Source organism: Argiope bruennichi, chromosome 11 (genome assembly GCF_947563725.1).
Source record: "Argiope bruennichi chromosome 11, qqArgBrue1.1, whole genome shotgun sequence".
In the NCBI taxonomy this organism is placed as follows: domain Eukaryota; kingdom Metazoa; phylum Arthropoda; class Arachnida; order Araneae; family Araneidae; genus Argiope; species Argiope bruennichi.
In genome coordinates this window covers 63030763-63047527 of record NC_079161.1, presented here as the reverse complement: position 1 = coordinate 63047527, position 16765 = coordinate 63030763, and the positions used below count along the sequence as shown (strand labels likewise).

General features: G+C 27.2%; 1 protein-coding gene across 1 annotated transcript in view; it reads right to left on the bottom strand.

The window, feature by feature from the left end:
- LOC129956574 (uncharacterized) overlaps positions 1 to 16765 on the bottom strand; it is a 634064-nt gene that overhangs the window by 6855 nt on the left and 610444 nt on the right. Inside the window, exons 25-28 of the mRNA XM_056068502.1 lie at positions 11166 to 11295; positions 8107 to 8148; positions 7270 to 7323; positions 373 to 409 (exon numbers count right to left, since the gene is read on the bottom strand). Coding sequence (XP_055924477.1) covers positions 373 to 409; positions 7270 to 7323; positions 8107 to 8148; positions 11166 to 11295 — 263 coding nt within the window. The remainder of the gene's footprint in view (positions 1 to 372; positions 410 to 7269; positions 7324 to 8106; positions 8149 to 11165; positions 11296 to 16765) is intronic.

Sequence of the window (16765 nt, the reverse complement as noted above, 5' to 3'; positions counted from 1 at the left end):
ATGAATTTTTCTAACAATGTATTACGATGTTAATTTTTCATTAGTAAAAAACATGAAAATTTCATTTTGAATGATGTTTGGTGGATCACCTAATTAAAAAAAATTTTAAATTATGATCAAAACTTTAATTTATCAAGAATATTTTTACCAGCGATTTTTTTTAAATTAAAGTTTTATTTTTTAATACATTAATAGCAATATTTTAAAAATGTTTTTAGTTTATTATTTTGGAGATAAGGCTTATTTTTATATAATATTATTTCCTGAAAAATAAAGCCTAGCATATTTATTGGAAGGGTCTATTTTCGAAGAATTGCAGATTTTCATCGTTCAAATAAACAAAAAGGAACATTATATTAAATGTTTACTTACTTTGGAAAGATCCGCTTCTGTTTTTTATTCTTGGTTCCTGAAAAATAATTTTTAGAAAAAGTATCGGTTTTCTTAAACTTTGATAAATTATAAAAATGACCTTAAACTGAAATATCAAGAATAAATTTTCGATCTTAGAAAAGAAATCATTAACAGAGAAAAAAGAAATTCTTTAATTAAAGAAAAGTTATTAATTCCCCATTAGTAGAATTTTATTTGATAAATATTTAAATTTTAATTTTTTATTAGCTACAAGAAATAATTTGAAAGAAAAAAAATCATAAATTACAAACTAATGTTTAATTTTTATTTTACTTCAAGTAATCAATTGAAATAATATTACAGAATATAACATTCTGTTATTTTCAAAAGCGGTTTATTGCTCTTAGAAGAGATAATTCTATTTAATTCGTTTCTACTCTAAATGGACAAAGTTTTTATTGATATTATTTGCAAGAATATTTTCTAAATACATACTAGGTTTACACTCGGACAGTTGCGAGACGGCCAGTAGGCAACGCATACTTATAAATACTGAAAAATGCTGTTCGGTCGATGGCAAGTAATTGTCCCGACGGTACAATAACATGCAGCTGTATAATATTTTTTTCTTACTGCGCATGCGTTTGTGGAATTTGGCGGGTTTTTTATTTGGCATGAAAAAATTGGTAACTTATTATATATTAATTCCGACCTTTTTTTGCTCTTTGTTCTTTCTGATGAGAATTTGTGTGTGTGCGTGTTTTCATTTTATTTGCCACTTATTTCCTATAGTTTTTTGAATTTAAGTCTGTTGATCTTTTTTAATTTTATTTTACCAGGTTTCTTCGCGTAAATATCCATAATTTTAATACGATATAGAGTGAAAAAAGAAGAAGTCAGTGACGCCAAAACGGGAATTTATAGTTAAGCATGGAATGTCTGAATTTATCTTAGGAAATTGTGGCAAACCTAAATCAGTCCCTTTCTACGCATGCTCTGCTTACTGGCCGTTTTATAACTAAACAAACAAACAAAAAAAAACTACCTTTAAATCGAAATGAAATGTTTACGAAAAATAAAGCTCTAATAATGAAAAAACTAACGTAGGGCAAATGATAAAAATTTAGATTAATATGTGATATTATATAGAAAATTTTTCTTAGAATGGCTCATACCAACCGGGCAGAGATTGAACAAACCGATTTGTTGGAAAATTCTTAAATGTTCTTTCTTTCTGCTAATAGGGGATAGAAGGCGATATTCCACGCATATAAGATATATTTTGTAATAGTAAATTTAATAATGTTTTTCACTGTACAATCTTCAATATTTATTATACGCAACTATCAAGTGCAAAGTAAAAACAATTCTATTTTTGTTCATCCAATAAAATTTTTTAAATAATCAATTAAAAAAATATTTGTTCTGTATTATCTTCTATTATGGTTAATTCTGCGCACAGAGTGGTAGGAATTCTTTGCATATGGTTTTGAGCTGAAAGTTTGCGATTCAGGCTTCAAAACAGCGTTTATCATGAACTCTATAAAAATAAATGTAAATAATTATCTAATTTGATCTAAAAGTCGTATATTTTACAAAAATGAAGTACAAACTATTCAAATAACGAACGATATTAAACGAATTTAAGATAGCCAAATTCAAATTCATATAGTTTTTTTTCCACTCAAAACAATTTTTATGAGATCAGACAGAGAAATAAAGTAATTATTCATTATTAATTTTCAAAACTTTGATTCCGGCAGTAATAAAAGAATAAATATCTGTGACGTATTCAAAATATCCCAGGATTCTGAGGTGAGGAAATATTTGGTTTTTATTTGCCCTAATACATTCGCAGGCTTTTCCATTATTGTTATTCCGTTTCTTGTAAACTATAAATTAATTTTTCCATTAATTTGTAATTTTGGAAAATTATTTGCAAATTTTTAAAGTAGTTTTCGACTTCCTCTTTCTTAAATGGTTTCATAACTTATGATTGTCGGTTGGGATTTAAAATAGTATTGATTCTTTATGGAAAATCACTTTAAAATATGTCATGCATAATTTCAAAGTAGCTACAAAATTTACAAAATATATACTGATTAAAGTATTTTCGAAATATTGTCCGCTTCAATTTCCATGCATCGAATAATTACTTCATTCACAATTTATTCGTTCAACAGGTCTTATTTCGGTTAAAAACAGATAAATTGATTAAAAAAACTATTCCATTTCAATGAAAAACGCCAGGTGTAACACTATTTGCTGATGCAAGTTATTTTATTATTTTGGAAAAGAGTTTTACCTTAAAAAGATCTTAAATTATAAAGAAAACAATTTCTTTCAATATCCGATAATGCTCTAATAAAAACGAGAATTTAGAAAATGAGGTGACTAATTCTAACACATATCCCTTCCATTATGTACGCAGGTGCTCCATGATCATTTCACGCGCTTTTTACTACCGAAAGCAGCTGTGCGCGGAATTGCCCACTACGCAGCATAATCCGCTTTTCCTAAATTATTTCTACGTACATAAGGCGAATAGACATTACAAGGATGAAAGCTTTATAAAAATGAATTGAGAGATATTTATTCTTAGTTTTATTTTCCACGAATGATGGCGCCACAGTTTTTGTGGAGTAGAATTTTAAATGAATTGCCATTAGTCTATGAGACCGAAACTTCAGTTTCTCTTTTTTTCTGTGATAGATATTTTCTAAGGCATTTTTGATTCTCTAATGAGAAAGTTGATGTCAAAAGATTCAAGTTAGAACTGAATCTTTTGGAGAGACTGAAAAACATATTAGAATTTTACTTTTAGCATTATTGTTGATTTTTTCCCTATTGATTCTATAACACAGTAAAAATTTTATTTGCAAAAAGCTGATTTAATGAAATATAAAGATTCTTCTGGTCGTATTCAAACTTTGAGTAATAATCATGATATTTGTATTATAGTTAAATTAATAATCTCAATGTTACTATGTATTTTTAGCCATAATAAATATTTTTGCTTTCTTTCTTGATTTTTCCTTACAAAGAAAATGAAGATACTTAGTTGAAGTTGTAATAATATTTAAAAAAAATATTATTACAATGGATACATAAATGTCAGCAAAGAAAATATTATATTGAAACAAAATTTCGAATCTCATAAATCATGATTTATAAAGAAACACTTGGAACATTATTATCAGTAATTTGAATTTAAATTACATAATTCAAGAAAAGCATACTTTCATTAAAAGCAAATTTTTAATTTTAAAATGTCAATAAAAGTGCAATAAAATACTCCATTTCTGTAATAGCATCAGCCATTTTCCCTATATTAGTAGTTCCAAGGAGAAATGCTTATTTTCCTCAAAAGTATGAAGGAATAAAATTTAATTCTCTTTAGTAGTAGTATCAAGAACTAAGAGTCATTTTCTGTTATAGTAACTAAGGAGTAAGATTCGCTTCATTTATATTAGTAAGAAAAAAGAATAAGAATTCTTAACAAGGACGTAAGGAAAGGAATAAGAATAAGAATTCCTAACAGTAATCAATGATCAAAAATTCAATTTCCTACGCTAGTCATGTCGAGTACTAGAATTTGCTGCAATAGCCAATTTCTGTACATCAGTGCCAATGATTGCAATTAAATTGCCTGCGGCAATACGAAGAACTAAGATTCAATTTCATGCAATAGTTTCAAGAACAAGAAATCACTTTTCATATATCTTAATATTATTACAGTAAGAACCCGTGAACACGGTTGATATATAATTTAATACTAAAAAGCTATATCATGTTTTTAAAGTTCTAAAAGTTGGGTGTTAAATGCTTGATATAATCTCTAATGTTTTGAGTGCCAAATAGAAGAATTTGAAATTTTTTGTGTGAAATAGTAAAAAATCTGTAGCTATTATAAAATTTCTTGAACCATGAACTCAAAGAGCAAATGCGTCTTGTGATAATTTTGTCGTCGCCAGAACTTCTAGAATACTTTTTTTATTTCAATGTTGTTCTGTATTTTCAATTAATAATTCTTTACAGCATCAAATTGAGCTTACGCTTCTGTATTTTCAATTAATAATTCTTTAGAACATCAAGTTAAGCTCATGCTCTTCAAATGTTCTGAAATTTTTTAAATAATTAATAAATGCAAATATATTATGCCATTTCCAGCAGAAAAAGTAAAGATTGTAAAATGGCAAAAATGTTTGAGGAGGTTTCATCTAGAAATGCGCACAACACAAGCCATAGCTCGTGATTACAGGCATTCAAAAGTTCTAGTCGCGAAGACATATCTTTTCCATCACGATAAGGATCGATCTGTTCACAGATCTTTTATACTGTCAAATTATCTATAAAAACATCATATTACAATATTTCCAGAACCAAATTTTTCTCTGAAACATATGGAAAATTTTCCAAATATGAATAATTTGTTGAAAAGTCAACAATTCTCAAGTGTCAAAGAAGTGCAGTAATGAAAGTATTAAAGGAGATGGCAAAACGAGGTTTGTATTTTGCATTTACACCTTTATATAAAGGAAAACAAAAATACATAGTTACATAAGGTAATTATATCAAATGTAGGTTCTATTTATATCTATTCTTCTGTAATAAAACGAGTTCCGGAATATTTTGTACATAATATTATCAATTTTATTATTATTGGACCTATTTTTGACATTGGAAACACGTACATTTCTAGGAACAGTTTGTTATAATAGATAAATACCATCAGAAAAAAATCTTTTGATCAAAAAAAGAAACAATATCATCATTCCATTAGACAAGAACTTATGTGCTATTGATATTTGTGTGATATTATTTATTCTTATTCTGGCGGTATTCCTTTCAGAAAAGATATAAGCCAGTTAAGTAGGTAAATCTTTTTTGAAATGACAGCTCACTTTAACAGAACACTGAGCATGCATTTAATGCAATTTGTCTATTCTTTTGAATCATTAAATTAAATTATTCCCAACAAGAATGAATAATTTCATGTAAACAGGTGATTTAATTAAATATGTAATTAAAAAAATAACTGTTTCATGAAATACGAAATCTCTTCAGTCAACTATTTATGTTTGTATTCTTTAAAATTGGTAATAAAACCTAATCGAAACTGAAAATCGTCAACAAAACATTTTTTAATCCTATGCCAAACGATTTTAATGTTTAACATAAAAAATACCGTGAATTTCCAAACAAATGATCTTATGAAATATTTGCTGTCTTTTTAATGAAAATCTTTTAAACTGTATTTAATTGTCATTCTCATACAATTAATTGGAAAGCATCAACATTAATTGCATTGATTTGATTTAATTTCGTTACACACTTGAATAAATCTTCTTGACGAAGTTTATTTCATCTTCTGAGACTTTTAATTTATTATTGAAGCATTTTAATGAATCTAGAATTGTTAATTAATTTTCATGGAGCTATTTCTTGACAGGAAATAAGATTTTTAGTTTTGTAAAGGTTTTGGACTAAATTAGTTTAAGATCAATTCTTATTAATTCTTTTCTAAGTTAGCTCTTTAAGCTCTATCGTGCCAAGAGCTCAATCAATGGGGAATAAAGATTCTTCTGGGGAATATTCTATGAGTCTATTGTTTCAAATGGTTTGCTTTTTCTTTTTTAATAGATATATTCACATACTTTTTTTATCAATCATTTTCTACTGGTGAATAAATAGAATTAATTGGCAATTGACGTATGGTTAATAAACTTTCATTGGATTCAATAGTGATTCTAATTCTATTTAAATGCGAAGTTATGAACTCATTGTAGAGATATTATATATGAGTCACTGGATTTTAGACTAGATCTATTCACAATTTTTCCAAAAAGAGCAAAGCATTATTTTTCATGAACATAAAAAATAAATTTTGGAACAAGTTCTGGCTTCTTGTAAAATTCCGGTAAAAGTTTTCATTAATTATGGTTTTACAAATAAAGTATTTTCCATTTTAAATAAATAAATAAAGAAAATAAATAAACAATTGTACAAATTTTTATTTCTTCTATAAAGATGGTGAAACTCTTTGCATTCATTCTAATTTTGATATAAAGTTTTCGATTCAAATGAAAAACTAACCATTGGATAAATTCTGGTGTTTAATTTAGAACAAATGAAATTCCTTTCATTTAATCCAATTTTGAGAAAAGTTTTTTTTTTTTGTTTCAATGCACTATATGTTTCAATTTAGTAAGAATTCTGAATTATACTACACTGGTTCTTATTGCCATATAAATAGATTTTTTTTTAATATTTGGGATGGTCTGGTTTATTGAATCAATTTATTTTTGTTACACAAAATTGCACAATAGGGAACAGTTTAACAAATATACTTTTTGATTTGTGGGAGTTTTTTATCTTACACATTGTAAAAAAAATCATAATACTACATGCTACCATATTTAATCATTACATTATAAATAATTTGTTTGATTTGTTATGCAAAGAAATAAATTTGGAAGTAGGTTGATTTTGTAATAACCATGCTATATTTTAAATAGTGTTTACTTCAAATTGATGGTGTTGATGAGAATTGTATTATTTATTTTGTACTGATTATTATTTGTATTTTCTTTTCAGTATGCTTCGCAAGTCAGAATTATCTTTTAATATATATCACGTTATTGCCATTTCATTGCCGTATTGCCTACGTTATATCCTGCGTATAACCGAAATCCATGAGAGCCATTCTAAAAAACGGGCGGGATTTTTTTTTGAAAAATTTAAAATATTATTCAGTTTTATTAATAAAAAATATTTGAGAATGATATATTTCATTATTATATTATCTAAAACCAGATACTTCTCCGTGCCATGCCGCTTTAGATTAAAACAAATTTAAATAAAAAATGCGGCACATTTGAAAACAAAAGTATTTGAATTTGTCAAAAGATTTACCTGTTTTACATCATCATCTTCTATTGTTTGGGTAGAAGAGCATAAAGAATGGGCCTAAAAAATAGAAAATTGTTATTTACTATTTGTAATATAAGCATATAGGAGTTTAATTAACTTCTAGTAAAAGTAGGCGTAATTCTGAATTATTTTAACAAACAAAAATTATTCGCTAAGTAATTAATAAACAGTTTCGGAAAGACTATGATGATAGAAAAATTTAAAATAACTATTTATTATTTATTTCCGATAAAAATTAATTTTAATTAATCGTTTCTCTTATATTTATTTTATTAAATGTTACATAATGAAAGCTAATGTAGAAAAAAACAATTTTGGAAAACATTATGACATGATTTAACAATTAATTTGTAATTTTAAGATCTATCGAGATCTTCATTCGCTTGGTTTTATCAATGTTAAAATTAAAATTAAAAAACTGTTTTCTTTGGACATTTTTTTGTACTCAAAGAAGGATTCCCACTTCCGTACTGCACACATAATTTTTTTTGAACTCATTCAATCAAATTTATACATTTTGAACTCATCAAATAACAAGATGAAAACTTTTAATATTCATATTTAACAAATCAACCTAGGCGAACAAGCTGGTCTCCAAAGGAGGCTATTTCCACCAAATTTCAAGAGAACATATTTCGACACAATCTGATGATAAATCTAATTGTATTTAGAATCTAAATCCTAAAGCTAATTCTAATTTGATTAACTCTTGTGGATATGACTTGAGTCCGACAACAAAAATTCGAGTTTACAATAAAATCACTAAAAAATAAAAAGTGAAAAAAAAAAACAGAATATAAAAATTCCGTTTATACTTACATTTTCGCTACAAACTGTATAGCAAAGGAAGACAATGAAACCCTGAAACAAAAGAAAATGGTATATGATTTAATCACATGAAATTTGAAATTTAGAGTTTATAGATTAAAGAATTAAAATAAAAAGATCTAAGTTGAATGCATTATTTTTATTTTATAATTAAAGGAAAACAGGCGGAAAAATAAAGATTCAAATTAATTTGGTTTCAGTTTTCTTAACATTTATAAATTTATGCAACAAACGATAAAGAAAAGAATTCTTAGTTTAAAACTATTCGGAGCGGCAATTTTAAGAGATCAAAATTGTAAACTCAGTGAAAAATTACTTAAAAAACTGTTATTTATTTTAGAGTTACTTTAGCAATAAAGTTTAGGGTAAGTTTACGAAAATAATTTATCGTATTAAAAGATCCTGAAGCATAAATTTAAGAGAAAAAATTTAAAACTTAGTGGAAAAAACATATTTTAAACCTGTTAATTATTTTACATTGACTAAGCAAAAAAGTATAAAGCTCATATACCAGAATAATTTATCTTGTTAAAAGATTCCGCAGAAAATTTTAATGAAGAAATGTGAGCTTCGTAAAAAATCCTTCTTTTTTACACCTATTCAGTAATTTAGCAATATCTTTTTAAAATATAAAATATGTTTCCGCCTTTAGACATGCAATATATCTTAGAGTTTATAGAGTATATCTTAAGTGAATACCATTTGTTTGTTTTTTATTATTTGGGATTGCTACATTTAAATTGTACATTTGCTACATTAGTTCGTTTGCTGGTTGGAACCTAGTTTAAGATACATCTTCACCTTATCAAAGATGCCAACAATACCAAATCGCCAATCAAGATAATTGATTAGATAAATAATATTATAAAACAATTATTGTCGGCCGTCTTCAATTTTGATTTGGTGAATAGGCATTGTTGGCATCCTTGGCGAGGTGAAGGAGCACCCTAAACTAGGTTGCAATAATTTGTTTTGCTTCATTTAGAAAATGATTTTGTCTTTGAGTTTTATGATTTCCATTTTATTGTCTCTTGTGGGAGGTATCCTGAGTTTGTAGATGAAAAGCAATTAGATTCAATATGCCTATTCTTGTTTTCTGCGAGAGTAATATAATGGATGGCCATTTTGTAATGGGCTATATTTGTGGTATTACTGTACGATTCGGGTTTCACGTTTATGGTTCCCGTTTTAGTAAGTTATTACCTCTTCAAGTTTTTCAGCCTCCTGAAGATTACACACATCAATATAAATAAATATTGAAATTTTCCTTTTTAATGATAGTAAGGACTACGTTGGTATTATCTTCTAGTTCTCTATTCTAGTTTTCATCACTTCATTTGTGCTTCCCATTTTACAAAATTTGAATATTAATTGACTAATCTTTTGATCAAACCATTATTTAATCTTTATCATTATTAGTTAGTTATATTAACGCCCGTTTTAACTCTTTATTATTATAACAACCAATGAAGGAAAAAAAAGGAGTAAATTTCAGCTAGAATTAATACCAGAAGGGAAAGAAATTAAAAAAAAGAGTGAGAATAACTAATATATGGAATTAATTTCCATAATATCAAATATTATGATTGTGTAAATTTATGCAGTAACATTACCTATATTTTCTTTAACAGTTTCTCAAATGTAAATCTTATGATATTCATGGCAACACAAAGTAACATGAATGCCATGATTAAAAGTTTCATGCGGAATATCATGCATTTAATTTTATATAACTTTAATATCATCAATAGGTCGCTCATTAAGGCTGTAAAGCTGCAATACTCTCACACTTTATTTTAAAATCATGCTTTGTTGGCTATTTTTCAACACTGAGAACTCAAGGGACAAGGAAATTGAAAATTAATTAATTAATTAAAATAAAATAAAAAGTAAATAAATAATTAGTAGACACATAAAATGGGGCTGGTCGCCAAACAGTCTTAAAATGCACCAAAATTTTACCATTGCTCAAAAGCGTAAGTTGAAAACCTAAGATTTTTTTTTACTGAATTTGGCAAGGGCTTGGCTGCTCTGATTGGAGTCAAGGTTTGACGCAAGGCCAATTGTATGATGCTTCTTTGTTTTTCTTTGCTCTCATGATTTATTTTTCTTTTCATTTCCTAATTAGTTATTGATTGGTCATGGTTTTGTCTTCAAGTTGCCTCGCCCGGAACTCATCTGCTTTAATATATATTCTTTTTCTTTGGATACAAATCATTAATTGAAGAAGGATAAAAAGTATTAATTTTTATATTATTTTTAAATATTATTCAAATAATTAACATGATAAATTTTGGGTGTTTAAGAGGTAAAGCCTTTTTATAAAATTAAAATTTTATTTTATTTTTCATAACGAGGGTATTTTTCCCAATAGTATGACCTTAGTCATCATCAAACTAAAGTATTGGTATCAGTTGTTGTCAAAAATTATGTTGTCACCTAATATTGGCAACAAAATGTATGTAACCAAATACTGATACCAAACAATGACTTTTCATGTCCGTTAGTATGGGACTAGTCACTGCCAATCTAAAATAGTGATATTGGTGCTAGCCAAGAATTACGTTAGTATCAAATATCAGCGACAATGTAACAATTTAGTATAAATAAAAGCAAAATTTAGAGACCAAATATTTTTCCTTCCAAAGCATTCCAGTCCATTAGCATGATCTTACTGATCACCAAATTAAAGTACTGGCATCAATTGTCGTCACCTAATATTGGAGACAAAATGTATGTAGCCAAATGTATCAGTCAACTATTTAATTTTCAAGTCCGTTAGTATGACACAAATCACTGCCAACCTAAAATAATGATTTAAGGTAGTCGCCAAGAATTTCGTTAGTACCAAATAACTGACAATGCAACAGTTTAGTATAAATAAAAGCAAAATTTAATGGCCAAGTATTGGCATTACACCAGGGGTATTAGCACTGATACCGTGCGAATGGGAAAATACCTACTTCAGTTGTTTCATTATAGAATGGATACAGTGTCATTAACTAATACAAAAGAAAATCTTAATCCTTTCTCTAGTTCGAAAAACTTACCAAAACTGCGGAACTAGAGGAGAAAGCATATTTATAAAGTTCATCATCGAAATTAATGTACATGATGCTTGAGACGGAAACTATTAGGAGGAATACGATTATCACTAGAGATCTATTGAGCAAACGGGACCTGAAAAAAGAATTTGAACAAATTGAGAATTTGCACTTGTTACTTAATTTCATAATATAGGAAAATATTTTCTCTTGAATTTCTTATTAATATAATTGATAGAAATAAAAATGAAAATAAAAAGTGAATAATTGATGTTTCACATTGTAAAAATATATATATTTTTTGTTGCTTAAGCAAAACATTTTTTTTTTCTTTTTTATATCTCAAAAAAAATAAATAAAAATGTGATCCTATCAAAATATATTTTAATTTTTTATTATCGTTTGCATCAAATAGAAAATGTAATTGTTAAAAGTTTTTTTTTTTTTTTTTTTTTTTTTTTGAGAATGATGTTTTTGGAATGAAAATGTTACACTTTTTTTATTGTAAGATCAAATAAAATCTAAAATACCCAATAGGTTTTCTTAGAATTTTGTTATACTATGAAATATAAGGAAGAAGTTAGTCAAAGTTTCATTATAATTTACGAAACTGTTAGCTTTTCATTTTAAATTTTGTTTGCAGACATGGAAGAATTTTTTTATTATCAATGTTCTTGCTGAATGGAAAGATTATAGATACAATGGCTCAAAAAGTTGAGAGTACACCTTACGTTTATTTGATAAATGCGACTTTCAATATAAATAACACATTAACGGGAAGTGTAAACTTGTTTTTATTTTTACACATAACAAATGGTTTAATTTAGAGTAAAAATAAAGAAAAATCAACGAAAAATTTCTAAATTGAAAATTCTCAGAAGCATTTTAAATAAACATACGCAGAATTTCGCCTCAAAAAATTGAGAATACACCAATGAAATTTTTGCAATATCACGCATAGAAACAAAGTGTCACTATTAAATTGCATGTCTTTTGACTCTTATAATGGTCTCTAAACGTCATGGTACCGATTCGACCCATTTTTGCTGGCATATGAAGATATTTTACCTCATTCTTCTTGCACCACTTGTTTTTAATGGGTTTTGTTTCTAATTTTGTATTTTTGAACCACTTTTTCGAGTATCCCCCACGAATATTCAATGGCATTGATGTCAGGGTACTGTGGTGGTGTGTGTAACTGTTGTTTACAACGAAAAAGACATCATATTTTAACGTTACGTGCATTCTGTTTGGGGTCGTTGTCCTGCTGGAAAATGGAATTTCCATCTAAACCCAAATTTTTAACACTTTCCTTTAGATTGCTGCTACCATATGGTTCATCCAACTTGTTGCAGAAACTTTTCAAATCATAGGCAGAAGTGTAAGTGCTAAAACTGTGCTAAATGCCATTAAACAAGCTGGATATAAAAGTAGCATTGTTAGAGAGAAACCGTTCACCAGCTTGCAAATTCAGAAAAAGCATTTGAAGTTTGCAATAGCTCATCAATTGAAAACCAATAACCTTTGGAAGAAATCTATATTTAGTAATGAAAGAAACTTCAACATTTTTGGCAGTGACAACCATCTTACTGTATGGAGAAAGCCTAATACTGCTTTGTATCCAAAAAATTTACGTCCTACAGTTAAAAATGATGGTAACTTCATGATGATTTGAGGTTACATGACTTCATCCGGGGTAGGAAAATTAAATTTTATAGATGGCATTATAAATGATACGCTTTACTTGGATATACTTTGCAGCATTCTAAAGGAAAGTGCTAAAAATTTGGGTTTAGATAGAAATTTCATTTTCCAGTAAGACAACGACCCCAAACAGAATACACGTAACTTCAAAATATGGTGTCTTTTTCATTGTAAATAGCAATTACACACACCACCACAGTACGCCGACATCAATACCATTGAATATTCGTGGGCCATACCCGAAAAAGGGGTTCAAAAACACAAAATTAGAAACAAAACCTATTTAAAACAAGTGGTGCAAGAAGAATGGGGTAAAATATCTTCAAATACCACCAAAAATGGGTCAAATCGGTACCATGATGTTTAGAGGCCATTATAAGAGCCAACATACATGCAATTTAATAGTGACACTTTATTTCTATGCGTGATATTGCAAAAATTTCATTGGTGTATTATCATTTTTTTGAGGCAAAATTCTGCGTATGTTTATTTAAAATGCTTCTGAAAATGTTCAATTTAGAAATTTTTCATTGATTTTTTTTTGTTTTTACTCTAAATTAAACCATTTGTTCTGTGTAAAAATAAAATCATGTTTGCACTTTCCGGTAATGTGTTATTTACATTGAAAGTCGGATTTATGAAGTAAAAGTAAGGTGTACGCTCAATTTTTTGAGCTACTGTATATTTTAAATCGGTTGAATAATTTTTCTATAAATTGTCGTTTGTAATATTTAATTAAATTTTGTATCATTAAAAAGTAAAATTTACGAAAAAACTTTTGGTGGATTTAAAAATCGCTTGTTACACAGATATTCTTATTTTAACAAAAAATTAAGTTATAAAATAAAAGAGGATTTTAGGAATTGTAATATTTCATATATAAAAATATTTATATGCAAGCTAAGCGTATTAAGAATTTAGATATGCACTTATTTTCATTACAAGCAACAACATCTATATTCTTTAAAGTTAATATATCATCTGAAATTATAATTTGTTTTTCTGAATTCGATGTCAAAACTGAAATTTATTGAAAAAATGGAAATATATCCAAAACACATTCAAGATATATTTTTATGCCAGAACCAAAATAGTAGCATTAATTAAATGTCCAGTACATGAAATAAACCTTGTTCCATTATTACTTTAAAATTTGGATGAAAAAAAGATGATTTATTTCAATGTTAGAAGAGAAATTTTGGTTTAAATTTTTATTTTGAACTAATTTCTACCTATTTATCACATAATTTGTTTGTCAATAATTAACAGCAGCAAACGATTTTTAGAGAAGAGAATATTTTGTGCGAAACTCTGCCATTTTTATTTTTTTTACACATTATTCTATAGACAAGGCTATTTAACTCCTGGTTAAAAATTAATAAATAATCCACAGGCAAGAGTTGGTTCAATAGAAAAAAATATAAAAAATTGCTGAAGCATAAAATTAAAATCTATATGCTAATTTTTTACTATTCAAAGTTTTCAGATGATTAATTGACTTCTAATTAATAATAAATCCTGATACTTATAAACCGTGTATTCTTAGAAACAAGCTTTTTTTATTTGAAAGAAAAGCAAATTGGAGAGAAATATGATTTTTATGGAAATCGTTTGGCGTTGCAAATTTTGTAATGTTACGGTAGATTTGAAAATTTGTTTTATGATAAAAGATTATCAATGCTGTCGCAGGAAATGTTTTAAAGCAAATTTTATAATTTTTATTTCCCTGCATTTTTAGTAATATTTTTAATACGCGGTTAAAGAGAAAATTTATCAAGAAATTCTGCCGTTTTTTATTTGTTTATTTATTATTTTCTCGAGTACGAAATATACATAAAAAATATGGCAATCGTCAAAAATTTCAAACTTGAGATTTTGATGAATCGTCGAAATTTAGGTTTTCTAAGGTCAGAAAAATAGATTTTTGGAATGTCTAACTGTCTGTGAACTGAATAATTCAAAACGCTGTGAGTTAGGCAAATTATATTTGGTATGTGGATTTTACAACAAATTTATACATCTCTATAAACGCTTATGTATGTGGCACAGAAATTGCTCTTATTTATTATTGAATGGTAATAGTCAAATACAAACAAATCATTACACGAATTTTAGACCGTTTCATCAAGGAATTTTATAGTTTCACTAATTCAACACTTTAATTAGCTAATCAATGGAACAGCAAAATATTATTAGAAAGGTTTTAGAGTTAGTTCATAGTGTCACCATTTTGTCAGAAGAATGAAGATATAAAAGAAATCAAGAAACAGACTTTAAACAGAAAGTTTAAGCTAACGCAAAAATAGACTTAAACGTCACCAGTTGTATAATCAACATGATTTGCCAATGGAAATTGATGTTCATATAATCTATAACAATTATTTTATATTTTTTAAAAATATTTTTTTAATATTTAAGGAATTGTCTTTTTAATGATATCAGTTTTATTTCCTTGCAATTATTTCACATAATTTTAATAATATTTTTAATTAAATTTGATCTGCTATCTGTGACGATGTTTTTAAACGTTATGATGGAATTCAAACTCGTCCATCAAAACATTTAATTGCATGTTTTTGTCAATTTGTCTCTTTAGAAGATTTTTCACGTTTTTCTTTCGTAATACATACACTTTTTAATTTTCAATAAACTTATTCAATTGAATTTATGTTTTTAAATCGTATCAAATAAAAAAGGGAAGTGCTCTTTTAAAAAATGTATTCCACGTTAATCATTTAACAATATAAAAAGTCAATAATTTTAGAAAAAGAAAATGGTCGCTCAAGGCGATTAGTTTTTACCAAATTTTCAAAACAATTCCATTTTCAGAGGAAAATTCCGTCTGAGTGCGAATGAACATAGTAATTACAAAACGTAAGTAACTAGATGGGTAAAATTCTGTACGCAATTTTAGAATTTAAAATATAAATCCATATCTCAGTTTGAATCAAATTAGTCAAAGGATTGACCATTTGCCAGTATGTACATTTGAATGCATTTAAATAGATAACTCAAAAACTTATACAAAGGAAATTTGGTATGATATTTTTTTCTAAGATTGTAGCATTGTGTTAAATACTGGTTTTAATCTGATGAAAAAAAGCATTCAGATTGCACATTCTGTTTTCTTTATTAGAATATGAAATACAATACACGCATAGGCGAGAATAGGGTAATAAAAATCTGAGTATTCGCGGCGTTTACGGCCTGGGCAATGGTTAACAATTTTAACCCTTTAAAGGGCCATTTTTTTTGTAGTCATATTATTTTAAAATATTTTTAGGCTTGAAATTAGAATAAGAAAAGGGATTCATTTAGTTTATTAGATAAATTTAATTTGATTAATTAATTAATTAGGTTAATTAATAATTAAGTAACACATCAAGACACATCAATTTGTGTAAAATAAAGAACTAAAGCATCTAAGTTTCTGACTTACTAAAAAAATTTCTCAGAACTTATGCCAACCTACATAATTTCATACAAAGATTGATAAATTTGGTGGGAAGCATACTTCCCACGGCCCAAGAAAGGGTTAAACGAGACAATGAAACCTTTCAATAGAAAATAGGGGAAAAAATTACGGGAGTCTTTAGATTTTTTTTTTTTTAAATCTTTGAAAACGCTTGCCATAATTGTAAAGATCGCTAATTTTCTCCACGGAAAACTCTATTCTGAGGAAATTATAAAAATTCAAATTAAAGTATGAAGAACAATATAAAATCACGACACAGGTCTTATGGAAAGGTTCTTTGCAATCAGAAAGATAAAAGGTAAGAATCAGCGGGCATTGTCTTCCCAAAACTTTCTCGGATTTTCTCTAATAAACTTGTTATACCAAAGAAGCCTTGCATTGCACTGGCTGACAATATTACGAAATATTAACTTTTGGAGTGAATTTA